Source organism: Lepisosteus platostomus, chromosome 27, assembly GCF_059453375.1.
Source record: "Lepisosteus platostomus isolate fLepPlt1 chromosome 27, fLepPlt1.hap1, whole genome shotgun sequence".
Taxonomy (NCBI): domain Eukaryota; kingdom Metazoa; phylum Chordata; class Actinopteri; order Semionotiformes; family Lepisosteidae; genus Lepisosteus; species Lepisosteus platostomus.
Genome location: NC_142637.1, coordinates 6586012 through 6608904, shown reverse-complemented (window position 1 = coordinate 6608904; position 22893 = coordinate 6586012). Strand labels below are relative to the sequence as shown.

Here is a 22893-nt window from a genome sequence, read left to right as displayed (position 1 = left end):
GGCAGCTATATAAGAGGGCAAAGAAAGACTAGTCTGATGTCAGTGAAGCTAGATGTTTCAGACACTGGGATATGGGCCACCGAGGGGTTTGAGACATAACATATCTTCTTAATATCTGCATAGAACTACAGCAGCTACAAATGAAACTTATTTTCACGTTAATGACAAACATCATCTTCTTCCTGTAGGAACATAAGGTACACAAGGTGGAGTTAGGAACAAAGTCAGGATTAAGACAGAATGCTGGGAAAATCTTAAGCATTTCTCATTTCTCATGCAATACAATTCTACTGCTTCAGATGAGATTGTCAGGGGGGGTCTGATTCAAGTATTTCAAATCCTGAAAGTTACTGAGCAAGTTCACACAGAACACTACTGCAAGACCAATACTGAACCAAGGATCTGAGGACACAAGTGTAAGCTGAGAGGGAGTGTATTCAGGTCTGAAGACAGTAAGCATTTCTTTACACAAAGGGTTGTGGGGGTCTGAAACAAACTGGCCAGTCACATTATTGAAGAAGATTCTGTGGGATCCTTTAAGAAACAGTACTGAATGAAGTCCAGTAATGAAATTAGCCAGATGGGTCAAACTGGCCTGCTCTGCTCTGTAACTGTTCCTGTGTTGTTCTGTACTTGCTGACGGGCTTTCTAGAGCGACAGTGCCCTGAGTGTGCTTGCCAGCTGGAGCAGGGAGGCAGGGGTCCTTACCGACGCAGGTGGTGCTGGTCAGGTCCGTGGTGTAGCCCGTGTTGCAGTGGCAGCGGTAGGAACCGCGGGTGTTGATGCACTGGCCATGCTTGCACAGGTCAGGAAGCACCCGGCACTCATCCACATCTGAAACGACAGCCGGAAGGGGGTGTCTTAGAGATTCACACTGTTCAACTCTCATCAGCCCCAGCCCATGCAGCGGGCGGTTTTGAAGTGTTTGAGGATGCCCTGAGCAGGTGGGTTTGAACGAGCGGGTTGGACAGCGTCTGGCAGATGTGTGGTTGACATGCAGGTCTCGCCTCGAAGAGCAAGGCTGGCCTTCGAACCTATTTGAACTCGCATTCGAACCCGGGGTCTGGCGGGGACAGCTTCTTTTTCTCTTTCACTGGCACGGTCCTGATTGAACAGGCAGGACACGCCCTCACAAAAAAGCTGAGGCAAGAGGAAGACTGTTCTGAACGTGCAGTGCTTACCTCTGCCATCTGTGGTGTAGCCCGGCCCCAGGGGACACATCCTCTTGTACTGGACTGTGCCGGGGAGTGGGCAGAGCTCACAGTGGGAGCCCCAGCCACGGCCTCCGTTGCAGCAGCACTCAGACTTGGTGACGGAGTTGCGGTTGGTGGACGACTGCTGGCACATGGTCTGCAACACCTCGGTGAAACAGAAGCCCTGCCTGTTGTCTGTGGAGAAGGAGAGAAGACAGCGTGTCAACGATACAAGAGCCACAGACACACGGTCGATCTTCTTCGTGTGTATACGGGGTTGCAGAACTCAGTATTGCCGTAATAGAAGCTGTGAACCTGTTCAGTCTTTAGGATGTTGAAAGATCACTCTGTAAATAAACATTAATTTATTTAACTCTCATTCATCTTAGCAATTGGTGATTGCAATGCTCTAGTACAATAACAAATTCAAATTCTTCTATTCAAAACATCTGCAAACTGCACAGATCCCTAAAGCCTCATACAACTGTCCTCATACGTACAGTGTTTTATACACAATAAAATCTTTTGTCTCCAGCATTAAACAGTTGGGTAAAAAAGAGAATAAACCGGTTCTTGGTTTCCTTTGCTTTCAGACAGCTCATTTTCTAAAACAAGGGAGGAAACGCTCCGGGTCAGTCCTGCGTGCCAGGCTGGTGTCAGGGTGCGGTGCCAGAGCCAGTGCTGGTGTCACAGACTCACCGATGCACTCTGTGCCAGTGGGGCTGGCCTGGAAGCCCTCATTGCAGTTGCAGCGGTAGCTCCCCACAGTGTTGACACACTGCCCGTTCTTGCAGATGCCAGGCTTGGTCCGGCACTCGTTGGTGTCTGCCAGGGATGCAAACGGGGAGGGTGGAGAGGAGAGGGCAGATTGCGGAGGTCAGACATTGGCAAGAATCAAGGACATACGGGACTGTAGGATAATCTCTCCATGTCTCTTCCTGTCTCCTTTTAAAGCTAAGATAAAGCTACTTTAGTTTTTGTGTGGAGACAAATGATATGGGGGATTTATTTGCTATTCAGACAAGAATTTGCCAGCAGAATTGAAAAATTCTTTGTAACCAGAAATGTATTGTATTAGTATTACAGGAGTGACATTAACAAGGTTGTAGCTGACCTACAGCATTATCAGTTTATTACATGACTAACAAAAGGGCACACAGCTCCCAAATGCATGTGGTGATGTATAGTTTAACATTATACATCATACATCAAGTGTATTTTAATTATGCACTTATGAAGTATAACTTGCAAAATGTATAATACAATGTTCATTAATCAATGATTAATTTTGTATTCTAATATATAAATAAGCCATAATACTGATTTATTCATCTCATTATAACAGTTCCAAGCAGGAAGACTTTCCCTGCATCTCTGTATTATAATGGCTATATGCATACACTGATTAACGTGTCCCTGTTGTAATTCTGGTGATCTGCTCAATACCCTGAGCAGGAGCCTTCATTCTTCCGGGATCTCTCTCCTCCACCCTGCTCACCGCCAGGCGCCCTCTCTGGGACTCGGCAGTGCCGCCCTCGCCCCCTCCCGGCGCCCGCACTCACCCATGCAGCCCTCCCCATCCGGCCGGCGCTGCATGCCCACTGGGCAGATGCACATGAAGGTGCCGATGAGGTTCTTGCAGGTCATCCCTCGGGATTCGCAGTCGTGGAGCCCCTCGGCACACTCGTCCTGGTCTGGGGTCGGGTGGGGTGAGGAGAGAACAGGGATGCAGTGAGAAGAGGAGAATAGGGGCATGACCAATACAAAGCACATGCCCAGCAAGCAGATATTTAGCATTCGCCATCCTGCCATGACAAGTATGGCACTGCGGTTTTACCGCTGCACAGCTCCCAGCTCCTTGGCGCTCTACCTTTGCACATCCTGTTGTCCTCTCGCAGGGTGTAGCCTGCTGGGCAGGTGCACTCGTAGGAGCCGAAGGTGTTGATGCAGCGGAAGGCACAGAGCAGGGGGTTGAGGGCGCACTCGTTGATATCTGAGGACAGAGAGACAGGCAGCGGTCAGGACTGAAGGGCCCGCGCAGATCGGTGCATCAGACGTCACCCGTTGCGCCAATCAATGCAAAGGTGCAGACGAACCGTGCGTCTGTCATGGACTGACCTTCGCATGTCATCATGGGCCCGGGTTCGAAGCCCTCCTGACAGGCACACTCGAAGCCGCCCACCACGTTGGTGCAGGTCCCGTTCCTGCAGGGGTTCCCGATGGAGCACTCGTCCGTGTCTGGGACAGAGAAGGGAGAGGAGGGGGAGGGGGTGAGATATTAAAAACCGCCGCAGCCCTGTTTCTGAGGCCGCAGAGACTCGCTAAAAAAAACCAGGGGGCTGCAGCTCGTTTTCTGCTGCAAAATGAAAAACGTGAACAGCTGAATCAGAATGCAGGCAGGGGCCCAACTCTCAGTGGGTGTCCTCAAGATTAATACTCGGTTACTTGCAGCACTTCGCAATCGTATCAGCTTCCACATTAATTATATACAGACTTGCATAGTTCTGAGATTTTTATGCAAGTCTGACATAAAAACACTGACCTTTCAGTCTGAACTGCTTACTTTACCTGTTATTTAACTGTCCTAAGAAGTCCTTAGCTGGTCAAAATCTTTTAAAACCGATAACTAATAACACACCACAAAGCACTGTTGCATGGAAGTTAAATATGTTCAGCAAAACTTAATGAAAACCTCTTAAAGGTCATAGAGAAAAGCATCTCTCACTGTCACCGAATTTGGTGTCTTATTTTTTTTTTAAATAGTGCAGAAAACAGCTCATTAATAACCAACAGATAACAATTTAAATGGGAAAACTTCCCAATTCCTGGTCAGACTGTGAAAGCTAATATCAGGTGTCAGAGTCAGCTTGCCCTAAACAATTAACTTTAAAAAAAGTCAGTATTTTACTACAGTATTACGTGTGCAACAGAATTAGAGATACAGAAAACAGAAAGTATAATATTTAAATAGCTATTTACCTTTAGAGTCCCTTTGCCTGATACCAGTATGTGAACGCCTGGGAACAATCCCGCCTCCAATTCCCTTTTTTAAACAGAATTCCCTTTCCCCAAACTCCGAGTCAGAGCTGCCTTGTGTCCACGTCCACTCCTCCCGGTCAGCGGCCCTCCTTACCTACGCAGTTGACGCCGGTATAGTCCAAGTTGTATCCGAAGGGGCACTCGCAGCGGAAGGAGCCATCCGTGTTGATGCATATCCCGTTCACACAGATCCCAGGGTTTTCCTGACACTCGTTCATGTCTGGAAGAGGGAGGCGCAGCAGGGACAGCAGTGAAAAGGACACATCAGCGTGCAGGAGCCCACATGCCACCGTGTTAATAGTTAATCGTTAATCTGCTAAACTCGGAGTCAGGCTGCACCAGAGATGGAGAACGCAGGCTGGGATGGCTCTCCACAGTCCCCGTTTGAAAAGGCACTAGCTCCGCCACGCTCGTGCTGTCTGGTGTCTCTCTGTGCTCACCTTCACGGGTGTCTCCAATGCCAGGTATGCTTCCATGGCCGTAGGGACAAAGGTCAAGGAAGGCGGCTGGGAAACAGGAAAGCAGAGTCATGATTCTTTTACAAACGCAAGAAGGTCCTCATTCAAAGTCCTTACGAGGCTGGACGCCTGTACATGAGCCTCTGCGATGTATTTACATGATAGATAGCTAGGACAGTGGTTTCTATTTTATTGTAGCATCCTTTCAGGTACGCCAGTTAAAGACACAGGATGGATCAATGGCAAAACTATTGAGAATACTGCAACTTAGTTTAAGGGGAACCACCACGGGCTCTAAGGCAGCTGGAACAGCCAACAGGCTCAGGAGTTTTCTTGCCGTCTCAGGCTCAGAAAGTTGAGAACTAATGGCGTGATGATGCGGTCATGCTCGGTTGGCACTCACCTTCTCCCTCGCGTGGGCACAGCTCACAGGGATCGCCCCAGCCCTCCCCTGGCATCATGCTGCAGCAGCACTTGGTTTTAGTCGTGTTGTAGGCTTTGGGCACGGAGCACTTCATGCCCTCAAAGCTGGTATAGCAGAAACTCTGTCGCGTATCTGAGGTCAAGAGAGGTCAGGGGGGCATAGTGAGGGAAGTGCCAACGGTGGTTCACGCCAGCCAGGCGTGGAGACGACAGGCTCTGCTCTGAAAGACTACTATTAATCACAGAAGCCAAAATACACCCCTGCAACTACGTTAGTGTCGGTTTTATATATAATTTCTTCCATAAATATGTACCAGTATGCACCATTATTAATGTAACTCTAGAATTTTAATCAAATGAACCCAAAGCTTGGAAATACATAGAAGATACTTTGTCTTATTTCCATTTACACATCCAATAATGGCTGCAAGTATTCTAGATGTTTTTTTTTACATTTACTATTATTGATTATATGGAAAATGCATTGTGCTACTTACAACAGCACTGCAATACACAGCTACTTAGACTTTATTATACATTTCTAGACACTGACACCTTTAAAGTATATTATTTATAGAAATATAACTATGTAATTCAGCCACCCTGCCTTGTACCATGGCTGTCCACAAATAAGCTGGCAGTGTACACTAGGAGAACACATTCAGGCCACTTCCAATGAAGAGACCAGTCCAAGTAAAACAAAATAATGCGTATCACTGAGTTTGCACAAAGAAATAAGGCAGAAAGATTTTACCGGAATATTGTTTAGCCAGTATTTAGAGTAGTGTCAGCTCTCACAAATTATGACTTCATATTAGATTTCTAAATATCATGTTTACAGCAACAGCAAAAAACTGAATCTCATTAGAGGAAGAAGAGACCATTTAATTCTGGATTAGTGGGAAGGGGGTTAATGAGCATCACCCCGACAGCCCAGGAAGGCTGTGGTCTTACCAAAGCAGCGCCTCCCATTGTCGGACAGCACAAAGCCTGGCTGACAGTTGCACTGGAAGCTGCCTGGGGTGTTGGTGCATTCACCGAACAGGCAGAGGTTGGGCTCCACTTCACACTCGTTGATGTCTGTGGGAGGCAAGCAAAGGGACAGTGCTGTTAGTGTTAGCAGCTTTGCCTGGTTGCACTGATCCCAGAAGGGGAGTGGCTTTGAGCACCCCTGGGGGCTGGCGAGCCTGCTCTGGTGTTCACCGTTAAGGAGATACAGGCTTTGTAGATGAGGTCTACCATGCATCACCCAGGTGGATGCTGCACTTCAGTGGTGGAAAAATCCAAACCCATTCTATACGTAGGGGGCTCTGGGATTTAAAGTACAAAAAATGTAAGCAATTATAATTTATTTTTTAATTAATAATAACCATTCCTTACACTGAAACTGCACTTTTCTGGACTCTCGACTCAAAGCGCTTTACAGGTAATGGGGACTCCCCTCTACCACCAGCAGTGTGCAGCCCCACATGGATGATGTGATGGCAGCCATAGTGCACTAGTACACTCCTGACCACACCAGCTCTCAGTGGGAAGGAGAGCAGAGTGATGAAGCCAGTTCACAGATGGGGAACAATAGGAGGCCATGATTGGTAAAGGCAGGAGGAAATTACTATATTACCGATACACTGGTCGTTCTGCACTGAATATCCAGACGGACAGATGCAGCGGAAAGAGCCATCCAGGTTCTGGCAGGTCCCGGGAGAGCAGGTCCCAGGTAAACTTATACACTCATTGACATCTGAGGGAAGAGCAGAAGCAGGTTAGGACACACTGCCACTAGCAGGGCCTTTGCGAGCCGCGGTCTCATGGACATGAAAGGCAGTGGTCACAGCTTTCTTGCCATGGCGCTTGAAGCCAGTAGGCCACTTACCGACACAGTTCTTGCCATCCAGCGTGAGCTCGTAGCCTTCCTGACACAAGCACTGGAAAGAGCCCTGGCTGTTAACACACTGGCCGTTCCGACACACCTGGCCCACCAGCGCCGTGCATTCGTCCACATCTGTAACAAAAGACACAACACGCTGACTCCCAATAGACTGGAAACTGTTCCGTACGGCACAGTGGAGGAGCCCGGCTCATGAAGACTCTGCGCTGCATGCATGCCTACCAAGTTATGTACTGCGTCATATTCCAGGAACTGGGAGTAGAGAGCTGTGCACGTACCCATGCAGTCATTGTTGTGGGTGAGCTCGAATCCGGGGAAGCAGAGGCAGTTGTAGGAGCCCACAGTGTTCTTACAGGTGCCATTTCCGCAGGGCTGACGATCGCACTCGTCGATGTCTGGGGAGAGACAGGATGGTGACATCCTATCTATGAGTCTGGTGACATTCTATCTATGAGTCTCTTTTATGTGTACGAGCGGGGTCTCATAGACGATCACCATACTGCCTTCTCCAACTGACTTCCTGAATAAAGCCACTTGTTTGCTTAAAGGGAAGGACACCACTGGTGCACAAAATATCCCTTGATCTTATTCCCAATTATTTCAGATTATTTCAGATTTAGTGGGGACTACTCTTACATAAACACCACGTGCAGTTTCTTCCATGAAACATGACCTTCTATAAACTCAGACCGCTAACAACATGAAGAGCATGTCCATACAGTGGCAAAAAGCAGCCGCTCTCAGTGAGCCAGAGGAAGTAATTTCCCTGAATAAAGAAAAAACAAATTAAGGATGCAAACAGTTGCGATAACTACAGGATTATGTTGGTCAATGTTACATTCTTACATGACCCCATGTCTACCCACAACACATGTTCAGCTGATCGCGGGACATGTGGCTGGTTCCTCACCCATGCACATGGTCTGATCGGCCGTCGCCTTGAAGCCGTTGTGACAGAGACAGCGGTAGCTGCCCTGCGTGTCAATACACTCTCCGTGACTGCACACGTTGGGGATCTCCTGACACTCGTTTCGGTCTGCAGAAGAAGAGGATGGGGGGGGGTGAGTGGAGCCCAGTGAGACTTTTGCTGGACAAAGCTTGCAAAGAGGGGCCAGATATAACTTTGGTGATTAGAGAGGATGAACATCGAAAGAAAGGGGCCTCTTTCGCTGTAGCTTTAACGTATAATGCTTAGGCTAGAGCAGGTGATTAATATTCTTCAAAGTGAGAGAATTAATCTGTTACATGAGCAAATTACATGAGCACGCATAACCTGGAATGTTCAGATCTGCAATTTACCATCTGCTATAAAGTGATTGCTCCTTAATTAATACATACAGTGCAAGAATAACCCTTCAAGAAGCTGTGCAGCCCTCAAGTGTCTTGTGTTTGGCAGTAAGAAAAGTAGCTATTCTGCCAGGAAGTGGGAAATCTCAGCGCAACCATATGGTCTGTCAGGATCTTACTACAGTGTAGTCTGTAAGATAAAAGAACAAGAGTTCACTGACCTACGCATGCTCCGCTGGGGGAAAGCTTGAACCCGGGCGAGCATTCACAGCGATAGCTGCCAGGGATGTTGATGCAGTTGGCATTACGCTGGCACAAGTTTTCCCCACTGTTGCACTCATCAATATCTGAAACAGAGGAAAAAAGGAGCAGATAGGTTGAAGCCTTGAAAAACGCATTCAAAAAGTAACACGGTCATATTGTGATTTTATTTCTAATGAAGCATCGCTCATACGAAGGTGACTGGACGGTTTCCATATTAATCTGCACCTTCACAAATCAGCAGGATGTTGTTGTAGCTGAATCCCATGGGACACTCGCACCGGAAGCTGCCGATCTGGTTGATACACACACCATTGGCACAAATCCCAGGGATCTCGCGGCATTCGTCGATATCTGGAAAACAATCACAGCATTTCAGGAATGGGGCTTTTTTTCTTATAGAGCTTATTCCCGTTTAAAAATAAACCACGTTTAATTGTTCCCTATCTTAAAAATTAACTAGATCTTTTGCTAAATACTAATCTAAAAATACTTGCTGAAACCTAGCCCCAACCCTAAACATATAGTAACCCTTATAAGCCTTGCAATAACCCTGACAATAATCATTACTTTAAGTGATCCTACATCTAATCCTAGCACTAGATGTGGATTTTCTGCCTCCGATCAGAGTACAGTAAGTTAATCTTACCGATGGGTTTTCCTGTGTGAATGTCAATGATGAAGCCTGGTGCCTGGTTTCCACACAGAAGCTGGTATTCCGCTAGACAAAATAAACCAGAAGGAAATCACAAGCTGCAATACTTTCAAAAGAGTGAAGAGTGAAGATATCCTTCCTGCCGCAGAACTATAGAAAAGTACATCCTACACAGTTGATCAGCTAAATATCAAAAGCACTGTGGAGCTTTTTTTTTAACGCTTGAGTGGACTGTAGCCTTTTCAGAGGCTCAATTACTTGGTTTTAATTCTATACTTGGGAACACCCTGGTATTCTTAGAAAACTGTTTTATGTTACTGTATTTATCCTACTGTATTGACGATAGCAAATGCTGTTCTGTAGTTCAGTCAAATTCCAATAACAACAAAATTAGTTGATTCATATAAAGGGGTAGCATACTTAATACTTTGGCGTTAAGTCGCCTGGCTAATGACATACCAGCGCTGGCCGAATTTGCAGTGGGCAGCTACCGAGTATTTATGTTGGAGAGAGCAACCATAAGAGTAGAATTTAACTTCTATTAAAAAACTCCAGTTTGAGCATGCCTCAGTATGCCAACCGACTGGAGATCTGGATTGGCATGAGGGACAAATCGGCCACACAGCTGAAGACTCACAGGTGGCAGGCGTCGGGCAGGGCTCGCAGGGCTTGTTCCAGGCCTTGCCCACGTTGTATGCGCAGCAGCACATCTTCTTGGTCATGTTGAAGGACAGCTCGTTCTCGCAGGTGTCGTTGAAGTTGCGATAGCACACACTCTTCCTCATGTCTGCAAGCACCAGCAAAAAAAAACCAGTGAGACTGCCGAAAATGGGACGATAAGTTTCACTGATCACTGGCATCATGCTTTTAGATCAGCCACTCCAAAATGATGGGCAGGAAACATCTCAATTTATTTCTCAAGATAATGGCCACTTACCCATGCAGTTGTTACCCCCGTTGACCTGCATGTACTCTGGTGGGCAGACACACGTGTAGTTGCCCAACGTGTTGTAACAGGTGCCAGGGCCACAGATGCCAATATGGGCTGTGCACTCGTCGATATCTGGGAGAAAACAATTAGATCTTGAACTTCTGCTTACAGGTGGCATCGTAACAGAGACTGGAACTATGAAAGTGTTGTAGAGGAGGGCACTGTTTGCCTGTTCTTGAATAAGTTCATCTGGGATCTTCCACTCACCCTCACAGATGCGGGTCTCTTCGTTGAGGTAGTACCCAGGCGGGCATTCACACTGGAAGCTGCCAAAGGTGTTGACGCAGTTTCCTCCCTGGCACAGGCCGGGCAGCTCCTGGCACTCATCGATATCTGTGGCGCAAACACAGGGAGGACTGCGCTCAGCATGCAGGAAAAAGGGACCCTATATTGTCAACGTTTCCCTCCAACCCATGTGCTCTGAATTCAGGTCAGATCATTCTATAGCGGGGTGTCTTAAAAAGGAAAGTAGGATACTGAAGCTGTCCTACGTTGAGATGGCAGTACTATGTGTGGTACACTGGAAGTTAATAAAATCTAATAAAAAAGAAAAATATACTAAAACACATTTTAAATACATACTTTTAATGAACAATACTGATACCCTGTGACCCACTTCTACCACTTCATGAAAACTAGTGCTGCAAGATATTTCAAGACAGCCATCAAACAAACCCTCCAGAGCTCTGTGGTTAGGTGGCCTTCAGAAGCACCAGGAGCCTCCATGTTCTCTTACCTTCTAGGATGACAGTGATGGGATTTGGACGGAACCCCTCTCCTCCCGGACAGAGAGTCTTGTACTCCGCTACAGGAGAGAAAACACTTCATTACCTCCAGCCTCCAGACTTCTTATGAGGCGGAGCTCAGAGTTGAGTCAACACAAGAAATTCCACGACGGTACGTACTGGAGTTGACAGGTGGGCACAGCTCGCAGGGGTTCCCCCAGGCCCCCCCTAGCGAACAGCAGCAGGACGCCCTTGTGACGCCAACGCCAATCTCCGCGCTGCAGGATATGCCCCCGTCTCCCCGCGCCAGGGTGTCCAGAAAACAGTTGCCCACGCGGGTATCTGTCCAGGGACAGACAGCGAGAGAGAGTGAGATGGGCTCAGGCAGAAAAATCCATTCCATCCAGCAAGTTTTACTACTCTTGAATTTGTAATGCCCCTGTTAAGAATAAATTAACTTATGAAACATTTACTGCTTTCTGCTTCATTCTTTGATCTTTCTCTTCCGTTTATTTTAATTCCAAACATGCAATCTGCTCAAGTATGAAATCTGACAGTGTCAATGAAAGCACTTAATGCTATGAATGTTGGAAATAAAGGTGATATTGTGTTTTTTTCACTGCTGCTCACTACTGTATTTCATATTCAAAAACCTTCATTTTTCAAAAGCTGTAACTTTTAATCTCCTCTCAAAAAATGAATAATCATCTCCCTGAAATGAATTACTGCTTGCATCCTGAAAAGCCCTTCGATCAAGCTACCAAGTGGTGCAGTACAGAAAGACTCCAGTAGGAGGCACACTTACCCACACAGCCCACACCGGTGGGGTTGAGCTCAAAATCTGGAGGACAGTTACACAGATAGCTGCCCGGTGTGTTCACACACAGTCCGTTTATGCAGTTGACTGGATCAGCACACTCATTTACATCTGAAATGCAGCAGACAAGGGGATGTGGGAGAGAAAGCAGGTGAGATGAGTGACTATTGAGTTGTTATGGTGGACATTTCTATTTTTGATGGGAATGGGGTAACCTATAACACAGTGGGTAAAACTATCAAGATGCATACTTTGTTGTTTGGTTTTGTCAAAACAATTACAATCAATTCCTTCGCGATGGTGCTGCAACTCATATTAAAACCTGGAGAATTCCACCCCGTCTTTGACATGAGCACCTTAATCTTCTGAACAGCTGTTATATTTTTATCTTTTTAAACCCAATCCCCGCTATAGAACGAGATGCTTCTTTCTGAGATACACAATGCACATCACAAAACATAAAAGAGAAAGAATGAAGAGAAGGCATGCAGAGAAACACACTGGTGCAACAAACATATTAATCCAATATTGCTCACAAGAGCTATAGCAGGTTCAGTAGCTAAAGCTATGGTATAATCCTTCTGAGATCAGCCAGCAATGGGGTCAAGCACAAGATGAAAATGGACTACAACGTTCAAAGCACCCAATATCACACTAAATAATGCTGATCATAACTATAAAAGCAAATTGCACTGTTTCACAAAGGAATGCAAGATATAATGTGGACATTATTACAACTCACTGTCTCAGGTATGCTGGAGGTAATACTTAGGACACCAGTCATCCTCGTTTCTCACTTTTCTCTCCCCTTTCTTTGCACTTGTGCATTTGACAAATAAACCGAACTTAAATTTAAACCTTCCCCTTAAGTACTCCCCTTTAGTTTACAGGAGATGCAAACAGGTACCTGGAGCTCAGAAGTCAAATGTTTAATATGGAATGTGTTCAGTATTTGAGGTGCTTGCTGGCTGTATTGCCTTGCCTTCCTTGCTCAGGGACTCACAGAACCCATCATCAGGCCACTCACCTGTACAGTTGCCCCCGCTGCGGTCAAGCTCATAACCATCATCACACACACAGCGGAACATGCCCGGCAAGTTCTGACAGGTGCCAAACACGCAGATGTTCTGGAAGTTACATTCGTCAATGTCTGGAAGGGGAAGAGAGAGACATTTTCAGAACGGATGGCACCGGCCAACCCTTCTTCGGACAGGACAGATAGATCAGATGTTTTAAAACCTGTTTTCCCCCCAAAAAAAGAAAACCACTTACCTTGTAAAACATCAAGAAGTAACAAGCCGTTGCACGGAAAATGAAAAGAGCCATTCATCAAATCAAGGGTGAAAAATGTACAACCTTTTAAAGAGACTTAGCTGTTTTAATTCCCTGAATTTATCTAACATTGCTCATCTAAATTAATCATACACAGTAGCATCCATAACTGTCATGAAAGACATAACTGCCAAGACTAATGCCCTTAAAAAATTGTAAATGATTCAGACTGAGCATTAATCTGGGTGGTAAAAGTTTGTTATTTCTATCACAAGATGAAGGAGATCTGTGTCTACAGATAAGTAGTGGCTTCAGATGTACTATAATTACTTAAGCTGTAAAATTGATTTGCTGTACTGACCTGCATGTTAGGTGAAATACTAATACTATACATGGAAACTTTTACTCCCACGACACACACCGTATACTGTACAATATGCACACAGAATTTGCATACCTTGTAAAAAAAAAGGTAAAGTCCAGACCAGAGATACAGTACAGCAAATCACTGGGCCAGAGTTCACCGTGTTTTCTGTACTGTTAGGTAGACTTGAGAGCACCCCCCAGGATGGGTCACCAGTCTGTCGTAGGGATGACTCCCTGGCAGTGCTGGTACCCATTTATATAGCTGAGGAGGCTAGAAAAAATGGGGTGAAGTCCCTCCCTCTAGGTACAACAGCAGTGACTACAAGCAGGGACTCGAATCCACAACCTTTGAAGTAGGAATCCAGAGGCTCACCAACTACACAATGCTGTCCCCATTGCTTAACTTGCATCTATATTTAATCTAATATATTTAATACTAAGAAGGGCCCAGTATTCGTATTATGTGGTTGCAAACAGACTCAGAGTGCTGCTACATAAGGAATTCACGTTACAGGTGACGCAGTCGTACCCTGGCAGGCTTTACTGTCTTCTGTGGGCGTGAAACCCATCTCACACTCGCAGCGATACCCTCCAGGGGCGTTGAGGCACTGCCCATTCTCACACAGGTTGACGTTGTCCGCACACTCGTCCACGTCTGCACAACAAGGAGAGGACAGACAGGCCATCGGTCAGTTCGGACAGAATCATCCCGGTTAACAACACTTCAAATAGACAAGCGTTACAAGACGAAGGAGCCTGCTGAAATGAAAATCCGTGGCTGTGGAGGCTCTTCTGATGCATGTGGAACGCACACACCTCCCCACCTAACAGAAGACGTCCGAGTGTCCGGCAAAAGCAGACCAACTTGATCATGAATTTAAGAGCAGGTGGCAGCACAGTCAATTCAACAAAAGCCTGATACTACTTAACCTTCTATAGTAGGCAGTACAGTAGGGCAGTTTTGGTGATAATTTGATGGCTGCCGGGATAAGCCACCACAGCCTAAATAACGGAGTTCGGAAGCGATGCCCAAACCTGGTCAGAAACTGACCCTTGTTGCTGGCGGGGGTCTCTCCAGAAACTCGGGACGCTGCAATCGCTCACCTGAGCAGGAGAAGCCGTCGCCGTTGAAGCCCTCCTTGCAGGTGCAGCGGTAGGAGCCAGGCGTGTTCACGCAGTTAGCGTTGGAATTGCAGCTGTGTTCCTCCGTTGCACACTCGTCCAGGTCTGCAAAGCACCACAGGCAATGATGAGTTGAATCCGTGCACATCACATGCCACTGAAGACACTCCATTAAAGCATTAATAACAAAAAAACACACACAGGTTTTTTTCCAGATTGATTAGTGTTTTGAGACAGCATTAAGGAATGATACTTAAGAAGTAATCCATCACAATTACTTGTGAAACCTGATTTTAAGAGATATTACTTTACATAGTAACTATACACAAATTATATGCATTTCATGTTTACTTGAATTCATGCTAAAGCTGCATTTTTTCGAGGTGGGTAATTAGATCACGCCCATATTTGGTCATCTTCTAGCTTCTCTGACCTGACCTCTGACCTTCTCTGGACAACGTCTTGACACCCAGGAATCTGCTTGTCTCTGCTCCCTGTCTGGGTCTCACAGTCCTCCTTCACAGCTCAATTTCACCCTCTACCTCTAACAGAAACAGCTCAGGTAAGATGTGACCTCTGTGTAATGCGCCCCTGTGTTCATAAGGAATAAAGATCCCATTGTCGGGACCTACACAAGCTCAGACCCTGGTGCTGTCTTTTCCCCACACTTACCCACGCACTTGATTCCATCGCCCACCCAGCCATCTCGGCAGCGACATTTGAAGCTCCCCGGTACGTTGATGCAGGCCGCATGCATGTCACAGTTGTGTGCCCCGATCTCGCATTCATCAATGTCTGGAACCCCAAGAAAATTCAGTCAGAATACTGCATGAAGGGCCCAAATGCTCATTGCTCTTGAAAAGGGTCTGTCTCTGTTTGATCAGTCTCTATCATCAGTATAGAGGAGAAAGAGTGTCACTCTCACTGTATAATGGTAGTACATTAACACCATAAATAGCAGCTGGAAGTTTTGCTTTACCTGTGCAGCCTGTGGAACCCTTCTTCACAAAGTAACCCAGCTGACAGTGACAAATGAAGGAGCCCTTGGTGTTCTCACAGTCTCCATGGAGACAGATGTTGGGGTTCAGGTCGCACTCATTGACATCTGGACATATTTGTGAAGAATAACCAAACAAACAAAACAAATAAAAAACAGAGAGGTCAGCTTGGCCTCGCTTGAGCAGGAGTTGTGCATCGAAGTGTGATCTTTAGAAAACGTTGTGAAACAAGTGTTTAAGACTAAAAATGAGGGGAGGGGAGGAACAACAGGAAAGAGAAAAAGGAAAATCACTAAGAGAGGGGTCACACTGCCTTCTGATATCTGCTCTTACATTTGTGAACATTTGACCACGGGAAGTAGCTTTCTTTTATTATTCAGATTTTCAATAATACCATGCTCTTTGTGCAGTATGGAATTATTACCATGGTATCATCATGATATTACTGACGTGGCAATATCATGATATTACGCACATGGTATTATTATGGCATAATCATTGTATTACTGAAATGGTATTAACATGGTATCATTGACAAGGTATTATCATGGCATTATTGACTTGGTATTATCATAGTATTACTGAAATTGTATTAACATGGAATTACTGACTTGGTATTAATATAGTATTAACATGGTATTATCTATCTGTGTCTCACCGATACAGGTCCGCATGTCCATGGACGCCATGAAGCCATCGAAGCAGAGACAGCGATACTCGCCAGGGATGTTTGTACACTGTCCTCCGTCACAGATATCCGGAGTCTCCTCACACTCATCAATGTCTGCCGTCGAGGAAGAAAATCGGATTAAAAGTAAGCCAGATTGTTTTAGCAAAACATTTGCTAGTTAGCATTTTTTAAATGCCAAGAGTAGACATTGAATGGTCATGACAGCTTGCGTATTTCTTTTTGTGAAAAAGGAAAATGTAATCAAAATTTTAAAGTAACCTTAAAAACATATATTCTACATTAAACTGTACCTATATGTCATAGCTGCAGCCAGTGATCTAAGGAGTTCAGAAGGAGAAAATGGACTATTGCTTTTTCATTTCTTATGAGCGTGCTTCTATGGTATGATGGCAGGTGACATTGTGCAGAAGAAGTGCCGTCCTCCAGATGAGATAGAAACCGAGCTTTTAAAGATCCATTGGCATTAGGTGTGTTACCGGGGCATCCTGGATAAATTCCACATCTCCTAGTCTGTCCTTCCTAAATATTCCCGGGCTGTCTCTCACCCAGATGGGTGTTGAGCTTCAGCAGCAGCCGAAGTGCGTCCCACCTCCCAGCCCTAATAGGTCAAATTGCAATCCTTCTGGATGACAAGCAGTATTCAGAGTCAAGTAACATGTTTCTGTTTTATTTTTATGGGTTCCAAAGTGTCTGGGGGTGTAATCCGGCTGGTGAGAGAAAGCATGTAAATGCTGCTCTATACCCAGTCTCACCTGCACAGGTCCTCAGGTCGGGCATGAGGGCGTAGCCCTGGGAACAGCTACATTCATAGCTGCCCTCCGAGTTGGTGCACTGGGTGTCACAGCCTCCGTTCATGATGGTGCACTCATCGATATCTGCAACAGAACAAAGTAGGTCACACCTGTGCTTTTGCAGCAGAAAAACAGTGTCTGCCACCTGATACAGGTTACTTTAAATCTTCACTCCAGATCACATAGTCCATAACGCATGAACTAGAAGGATATGTATATCCTTAATAAAAATACACATGCCTGATGTCTGATAAAGAAAATGTGTCAAATTCTAAAACTATAATACAAAAAGTAAAAAACATACTTTTTAAGGTTAGGGAGTCACACTGGAGACATACAGCAACTACAAGTACTATGTTTTCTGCTGCCCAGCATTTTTATACAATACATCTAAATGGCTAAGGACTACTGTAGGTCCACAATTTTGTAAGTGGCCGCACATACCTATACAGCCTTGCCTGTCCGGCGTGACCTGGTATCCGGTGTCACAAGTACACTGGTAGGTGCCCACAACGTTCACACAGCGCCCGTTGCGACAGAGGTTGTCACTGAGTTCACACTCATTCACATCTGGCAAGGAGAACAGATGTGCAGAGGTCAGCACTGAAGCTAGGGAACAGCTGCACAGTGGATTATTGGTGTCTCTTAGACGATTTATACCAAAATTACTGGAATTCCCTCAGTACAAAAAAGCAGAACAAAATTCTCATAGTCTGTTACTGTCACCATATTAAATGCAGAAACAAATCCTTGACAGCCGAGGAATGATGTTCCTAATGATCTGCAAATGACATCACTTAACACATTACCCGTAATTAATCTTAAGCCAAGTTTTCCGAGCCTTTAGAAACTGGAAAATTTAAAAAACACCAGCGCCAGGGTTACAAGGTTACCTGTTATATAGGCTACAGGCTAATACAGATGTACAGTAACTTTTGTGCCAAATTCTCAGACTTTGTGACTACAACGCTTGCTGCAGACAAACTCATATACACCTGTTCCTGGTCATGGACAGCGGACATCCATGCAGGTTTCTAGAGAAAATCCATGTGACATGTGAACCATGTGACTCACCCACACAGGCTGCGCCCTCAGGGGTGAGAGTGTGGCCGGGGGGACAGTCACACTCATAGCTGCCTTCAGTGTTGATACAGGTCCCACCGCGACAGAGCAGGGGGTCTCGCTCACACTCGTCGATGTCTGCCACCAGGAGAGAGGTTCATAAACACATGTACAGTAGTCACAGCGGGAAAGCATGAGAGAGCTGACCGGCTACGCAGGATTTCATCTTCTTGCGTAATGGCAGCTGGGTGCACTGACCAGTGCGTGGTACATCACACACTGATGTCCTCTGCCCCAACTGGAAACGCTACTGCCAACGAATCTGTCTGCAGTCGCCTCAGGAAGGGACTGCTGACTGTGCGATGGCTGCAGTCAACTGCAGTCATGAGCAAATTGTGGAGTGCAGATCGGCACGTGTTTAGTAAAGGAAGGAGTGGAAAGTTTCAGATGTGTTTTTAATTAAGATATCTATACTTTTGTGTGGACAGTTATGCTTACAAAGATCCATGCTCCTCCGTGTTGCGGGGAGCTCTAAGGCAGAGTCACGGGTTCGAGCTTGGGTAATATCACAAGCCTGCTGTGACTGGGACTCCCCAAGCAGAGGTGCATAACTGGATCAGCATTGCCATGTTAAAAAAGGTGACTGACTCATCCATCACACGCAGGAATAAGCACTAGACAGGCATGACAGGGGGGATCTGGAGGTAGATGCAGGATAGAGGGATTTGGGGGTCACGCTGTCTTACCCATGCAGTTCTTCATCATCATGAAGCCACTCTCGTAACCCTCAAAGCACTCGCAATCGAAGCTGCCCGGCGTGTTCACACACGTCCCATGGCCACACAGGTCTGGAGAGATCCGGCACTCGTCGATATCTGTGGAGCGAGACAGAGGACAGTGCGGGTTGGAAAACTAAACTTAAAAGTTTGAAACTTTTCAAATCCTGGAGGTATACTAAGCAACAACTGGAGAAAACTAAAATTTGACGGCGTTCGTGCTTTGTCCAAGGTACTGCTTTACTAGGGTTTCCTGATTAAAGAAGCCTTCTGTGTTGGTTCCTGTTGTTTCCATTCTCCATCCAGACCCTTACCTGTGCAGTTTCTCTCCTCCATGTTGAGGGCAAAGCCACTGTTGCACCGGCACTTGAAGCTGCCTATGGTGTTCTGGCACGTCCCATGGGAACACAGCCCCTGGAACACCTTGCACTCGTTCACATCTGGGCAGCAAAGATTGGAGAAAAGATTAGCAAAAGGCAATATGAGTCAAAGACGATTCACATAATAAAAAGGAGATACGGGCCGTTAGCATGTATGCCAGCGCATTAAATATTATCAGCAATTACAAACTGATCTGTGACTGGGCAGAAGTGTAATGTATGGGGAGGTTACCTTTGTAGAAGGGCCGTCCAGTTAACAAATCCCCTCGACTGGCAAAGCCTGGGCCCCGCGGGCAGATGGTCTTGTACTCAGGGGTCCCAGGTTTGGGACACTCCTCGCAGTCAACGCCCCAGGCTGAGCCCACCGAACAGCAGCACATGTCCACACGGAACTTCCCTGGCAGGGGCTCCCCACACTCATCCTCATCCCACTTCAGATAGCACTGCTCCTTACGAACATCTGCAGGGCAAAACTCTCCCATCAATGGCACTGTGAACAGCTGGACACACTGATCAGTGACACCACACACACAGCTGGACACACTGGTCAACCACTAATACCACACACGGCTGGACACATTGGTCAATCACTAATACCACACAAAGCTGGACACACTGGTCAATCACTAATACCAGACAAAGCTGGACACATTGGTCAATCACTAATACCACACAAAGCTGGACACACTGATCAATCACTTATACCACACATAGCTGGACACACTGATCACTGACACCACAAACCCAGACACACTGTCTGATCACAGACACACACACAGCTGGACACACTGTCTGATCACAGACACACACACAGCTGGACACTCTGTCTGACCATAGACAATACACTGCTCGATCACTAACACCACACACAGCTGGACACACTGATCACTCACCCACACAAAACACAGCTGGACACACTGTCCAATCATTGACATTGCACGCAGTTGGATCAGGAGTCTCCAGTCTTAACAGCGACTTCACACTTAAGTTTCAGCACAAAGTGTCTCTCAGTCTCTTACCCACACAGGTGCGCCCAGTCCCGTCCAGGGTTAGTCCCTCTGTGCATTCACAGCGGAAGGACCCCGGGGTGTTCACACAGCGCCCGTTAGTGCACACGCCGGGAAACACCTCGCATTCGTTCACATCTGGGTAAGGTGGGGGGTGGTAACATAAGAAAGGTTAAGGGCAAATTAAACAAGATTTTCTTTATCATTCTAGTAACTGCTCGACCCTGGATTACAGGTTGTTTTAGAATTCCTTCTGCCTGTGCAAAGCACGACTCTACAGCAATGTGTTGTTCAATCTGGCCAGGAGGTGCAAGACTGGGTTGTGTGTACTTACGGAGCAGCTTGTGTCTGACTTAGGGATACTGATAATATAGCAGCGACTTGAGTCAGATCCACTTAACTAACTTATCTTCAAGCTCATGATCAACTGCTTTTTATACTTCTGTGATACCAAAGCATAACACATGCATTTGGCTCCAGTCAAATTTTCAGCCACCTGGATTTTCAGCCACCTGGCAAAGAGGAGCAGGGATTGATGATGACCGATGGTATTCTTACCTTCACAGGTGACTCCCTTCATCCGTGCAAATCCTCTGGGACATGCTGCGTCTGTGGAGAAAGAGGAAGAGAAAAATGGGACGGTTGTTCATTTTAAATGGCCTTTGATTTGAAACTAATGGTTTAGACAGCCACTACAATCTTTTTCATTTGTCTTTGCAGTGACACATTGATTGAGTTAATCTGGATGAATGAGGGTAAAAAGAGAAAAGGCAAAGTGGCAAGAAAGAAAGAGAAAGGAAACTTGGTAAAAAAAAACAAAGGCACAGATCTTTCATAGTTAGGGAGACATTGCAGCCTATAAGCAAAGAACATGTGGGTCTGCCTTGTGGTGGAATCTGGTTCTATTAGCAAAGAACTCAATATGGAAAACAGCCTTTGCGGCAAAACAACTTCGGATCACGTGAGAAAAGCAGCAAAGCTGGGTACATTGAAAAGCTGGGGTACGGTGTCAGTGGAGCCTAGCGGAGGTGGACAGGAGCACAGGGCGGACAAGGGGTGCAAGCTGTTGGGGCCGACAGGGCGCCACTCACCAATCTCACAGCGCTCGCACGGGCTCCCCCAGGCGGCCCCCAGGGTGGAGCAGCACTCCGACTTCAGAGTGGCACCGTTGATGTTGACCTCGCAGCGCCCATCCTGAATGTTCAGCCAGCACGTGCCCTTCATGCTGTCTGCAGGGAGAGAGTTCAAGAAAGGACTCCCTTCAGGTACTGTTACATCTGGGCAATCTTAAGTAAAATAATAGGCTCCAGTATGCAGAAAAAGAAATTCTGAATTAAATAAAAGGTCACAGTAATTGTTCAAAGGTTTTACTAAATACAACCTGGGAAAGGGATCTGCTTTTAAGACATATCAACTCCAGTGGCTGCCTCTGACAAGTACTCTCTCTTACTGTAGTTCAGTATGTAAGGGCGCAGCACTCAATCTCAGTCCGTTCTTGGAATACAGTGTCCCTTCATGATATACGTAGAATATCGCTGACATTTTCAAAAAGCACCAGCCATCCTACAGTTAAATTTTTGCTCTCAGAGAGACCACGTATGTGGGAACACTGTAACGTTGTTAAACACAGCATGAAAGGAAAGCAAAACAAAAAAATGTTGTGATGCATTCAAAAAGATTTCAGTTTTAACAATGAATTCACTAGTCATGTACAGTATGTGTGTGCACAGGAAGTTCACAGACTCACTATTGATTTTGACTAACAGCAATGTAACAAGCAGGGAATTTAATGATCTGCTATCCAAATGGCTAGGCCACCCACGCCACAATGTGGTTCACATTAGGAGAGCTGTGTGCTCTCTCTCGTCTTTAAACGTCTAGCATTATAACATTTTAAATGTCTTTAAAAGAAGAGTGAGACAAACGCGATTTATAAAAGTAAGCCAAATAAAGCTGTGCGTGACAAACGGTGCTCTTTTGGCTCATTTAACAACTCTCTGGACTGTGTGGTTGTCCAGCTGCAGACACTTCGAAGTTCACAGCCAAACATAATAAATGTGCAACTATGACATCACTTCCAATAATAAGACATGAACAGCAGGGATGAAATTTAATCAATGATACCTTTCAGTGTGACCTAAACTGGTTGCTATTTTCTTAAGCCGCTTTACCAAGTCAAGAATTTTTAAAAGACACAGCCGCAGGAGAAAAGCTGCTCATGGGCTCACAGAGCACAGAAAAGGCCCCGGCTCAATGTTTGTGAACGCTTACAAGCAGGCACTTGGAAAGACAGCCCTTACCCACGCAGACCGTGTTGGTGGAGTCCAGCTTGCTGCCACGGGAACACTCGCAGTTGAAGGACCCCGCCGTGTTGCGGCACACTCCGTTGACGCAGGGGCTAGACTCGCACTCGTTCACGTCTGAGAGGAAAGCACACAGCAGGGCACGGGATCAGGCCAGTGGGAGACACACAGCAGCCCCTGAGACTCGCACCTGAGACTCTGAATGTTTTGGTTTAATCATTTAGTAAAGGGGACCATTCCAGGTGTACCTAATAAATACTGAGTTAATTAATGGAAAGAACTACCATACCTCCATGTTGACAAGAATAGGCAAATGTTAATGTGGTTACAGTGGGTGGGAGAGGGGGGAAATAGGGTCAGGGGGTGCATTCTCAATAGGGTGATTCTC

General features: G+C 46.1%; 1 protein-coding gene across 1 annotated transcript in view; it reads right to left on the bottom strand.

Annotated features, from left to right (window-relative positions):
* Window positions 1-22893, bottom strand: part of fbn3 (fibrillin 3) — a 74457-nt gene that overhangs the window by 7919 nt on the left and 43645 nt on the right. Inside the window, exons 20-58 of the mRNA XM_088621669.1 lie at window positions 22503-22622; window positions 21294-21431; window positions 20761-20811; window positions 20215-20340; window positions 19428-19655; window positions 19130-19255; window positions 18786-18914; window positions 18052-18177; window positions 17422-17547; window positions 16939-17061; window positions 16154-16279; window positions 15477-15602; window positions 15170-15292; window positions 14480-14602; window positions 13905-14030; window positions 12765-12887; window positions 11726-11848; window positions 11101-11262; window positions 10932-11000; window positions 10403-10528; window positions 10142-10267; window positions 9842-9991; window positions 9199-9270; window positions 8778-8903; window positions 8510-8635; window positions 7912-8037; window positions 7280-7396; window positions 6987-7115; window positions 6735-6854; window positions 6068-6193; window positions 5094-5246; window positions 4673-4738; window positions 4327-4452; window positions 3312-3431; window positions 3064-3186; window positions 2756-2887; window positions 1893-2018; window positions 1182-1388; window positions 709-834 (exon numbers count right to left, since the gene is read on the bottom strand). Coding sequence (XP_088477795.1) covers window positions 709-834; window positions 1182-1388; window positions 1893-2018; window positions 2756-2887; window positions 3064-3186; window positions 3312-3431; window positions 4327-4452; window positions 4673-4738; window positions 5094-5246; window positions 6068-6193; window positions 6735-6854; window positions 6987-7115; window positions 7280-7396; window positions 7912-8037; window positions 8510-8635; window positions 8778-8903; window positions 9199-9270; window positions 9842-9991; window positions 10142-10267; window positions 10403-10528; window positions 10932-11000; window positions 11101-11262; window positions 11726-11848; window positions 12765-12887; window positions 13905-14030; window positions 14480-14602; window positions 15170-15292; window positions 15477-15602; window positions 16154-16279; window positions 16939-17061; window positions 17422-17547; window positions 18052-18177; window positions 18786-18914; window positions 19130-19255; window positions 19428-19655; window positions 20215-20340; window positions 20761-20811; window positions 21294-21431; window positions 22503-22622 — 4917 coding nt within the window. The remainder of the gene's footprint in view (window positions 1-708; window positions 835-1181; window positions 1389-1892; window positions 2019-2755; window positions 2888-3063; window positions 3187-3311; window positions 3432-4326; window positions 4453-4672; window positions 4739-5093; window positions 5247-6067; window positions 6194-6734; window positions 6855-6986; window positions 7116-7279; window positions 7397-7911; window positions 8038-8509; window positions 8636-8777; window positions 8904-9198; window positions 9271-9841; window positions 9992-10141; window positions 10268-10402; window positions 10529-10931; window positions 11001-11100; window positions 11263-11725; window positions 11849-12764; window positions 12888-13904; window positions 14031-14479; window positions 14603-15169; window positions 15293-15476; window positions 15603-16153; window positions 16280-16938; window positions 17062-17421; window positions 17548-18051; window positions 18178-18785; window positions 18915-19129; window positions 19256-19427; window positions 19656-20214; window positions 20341-20760; window positions 20812-21293; window positions 21432-22502; window positions 22623-22893) is intronic.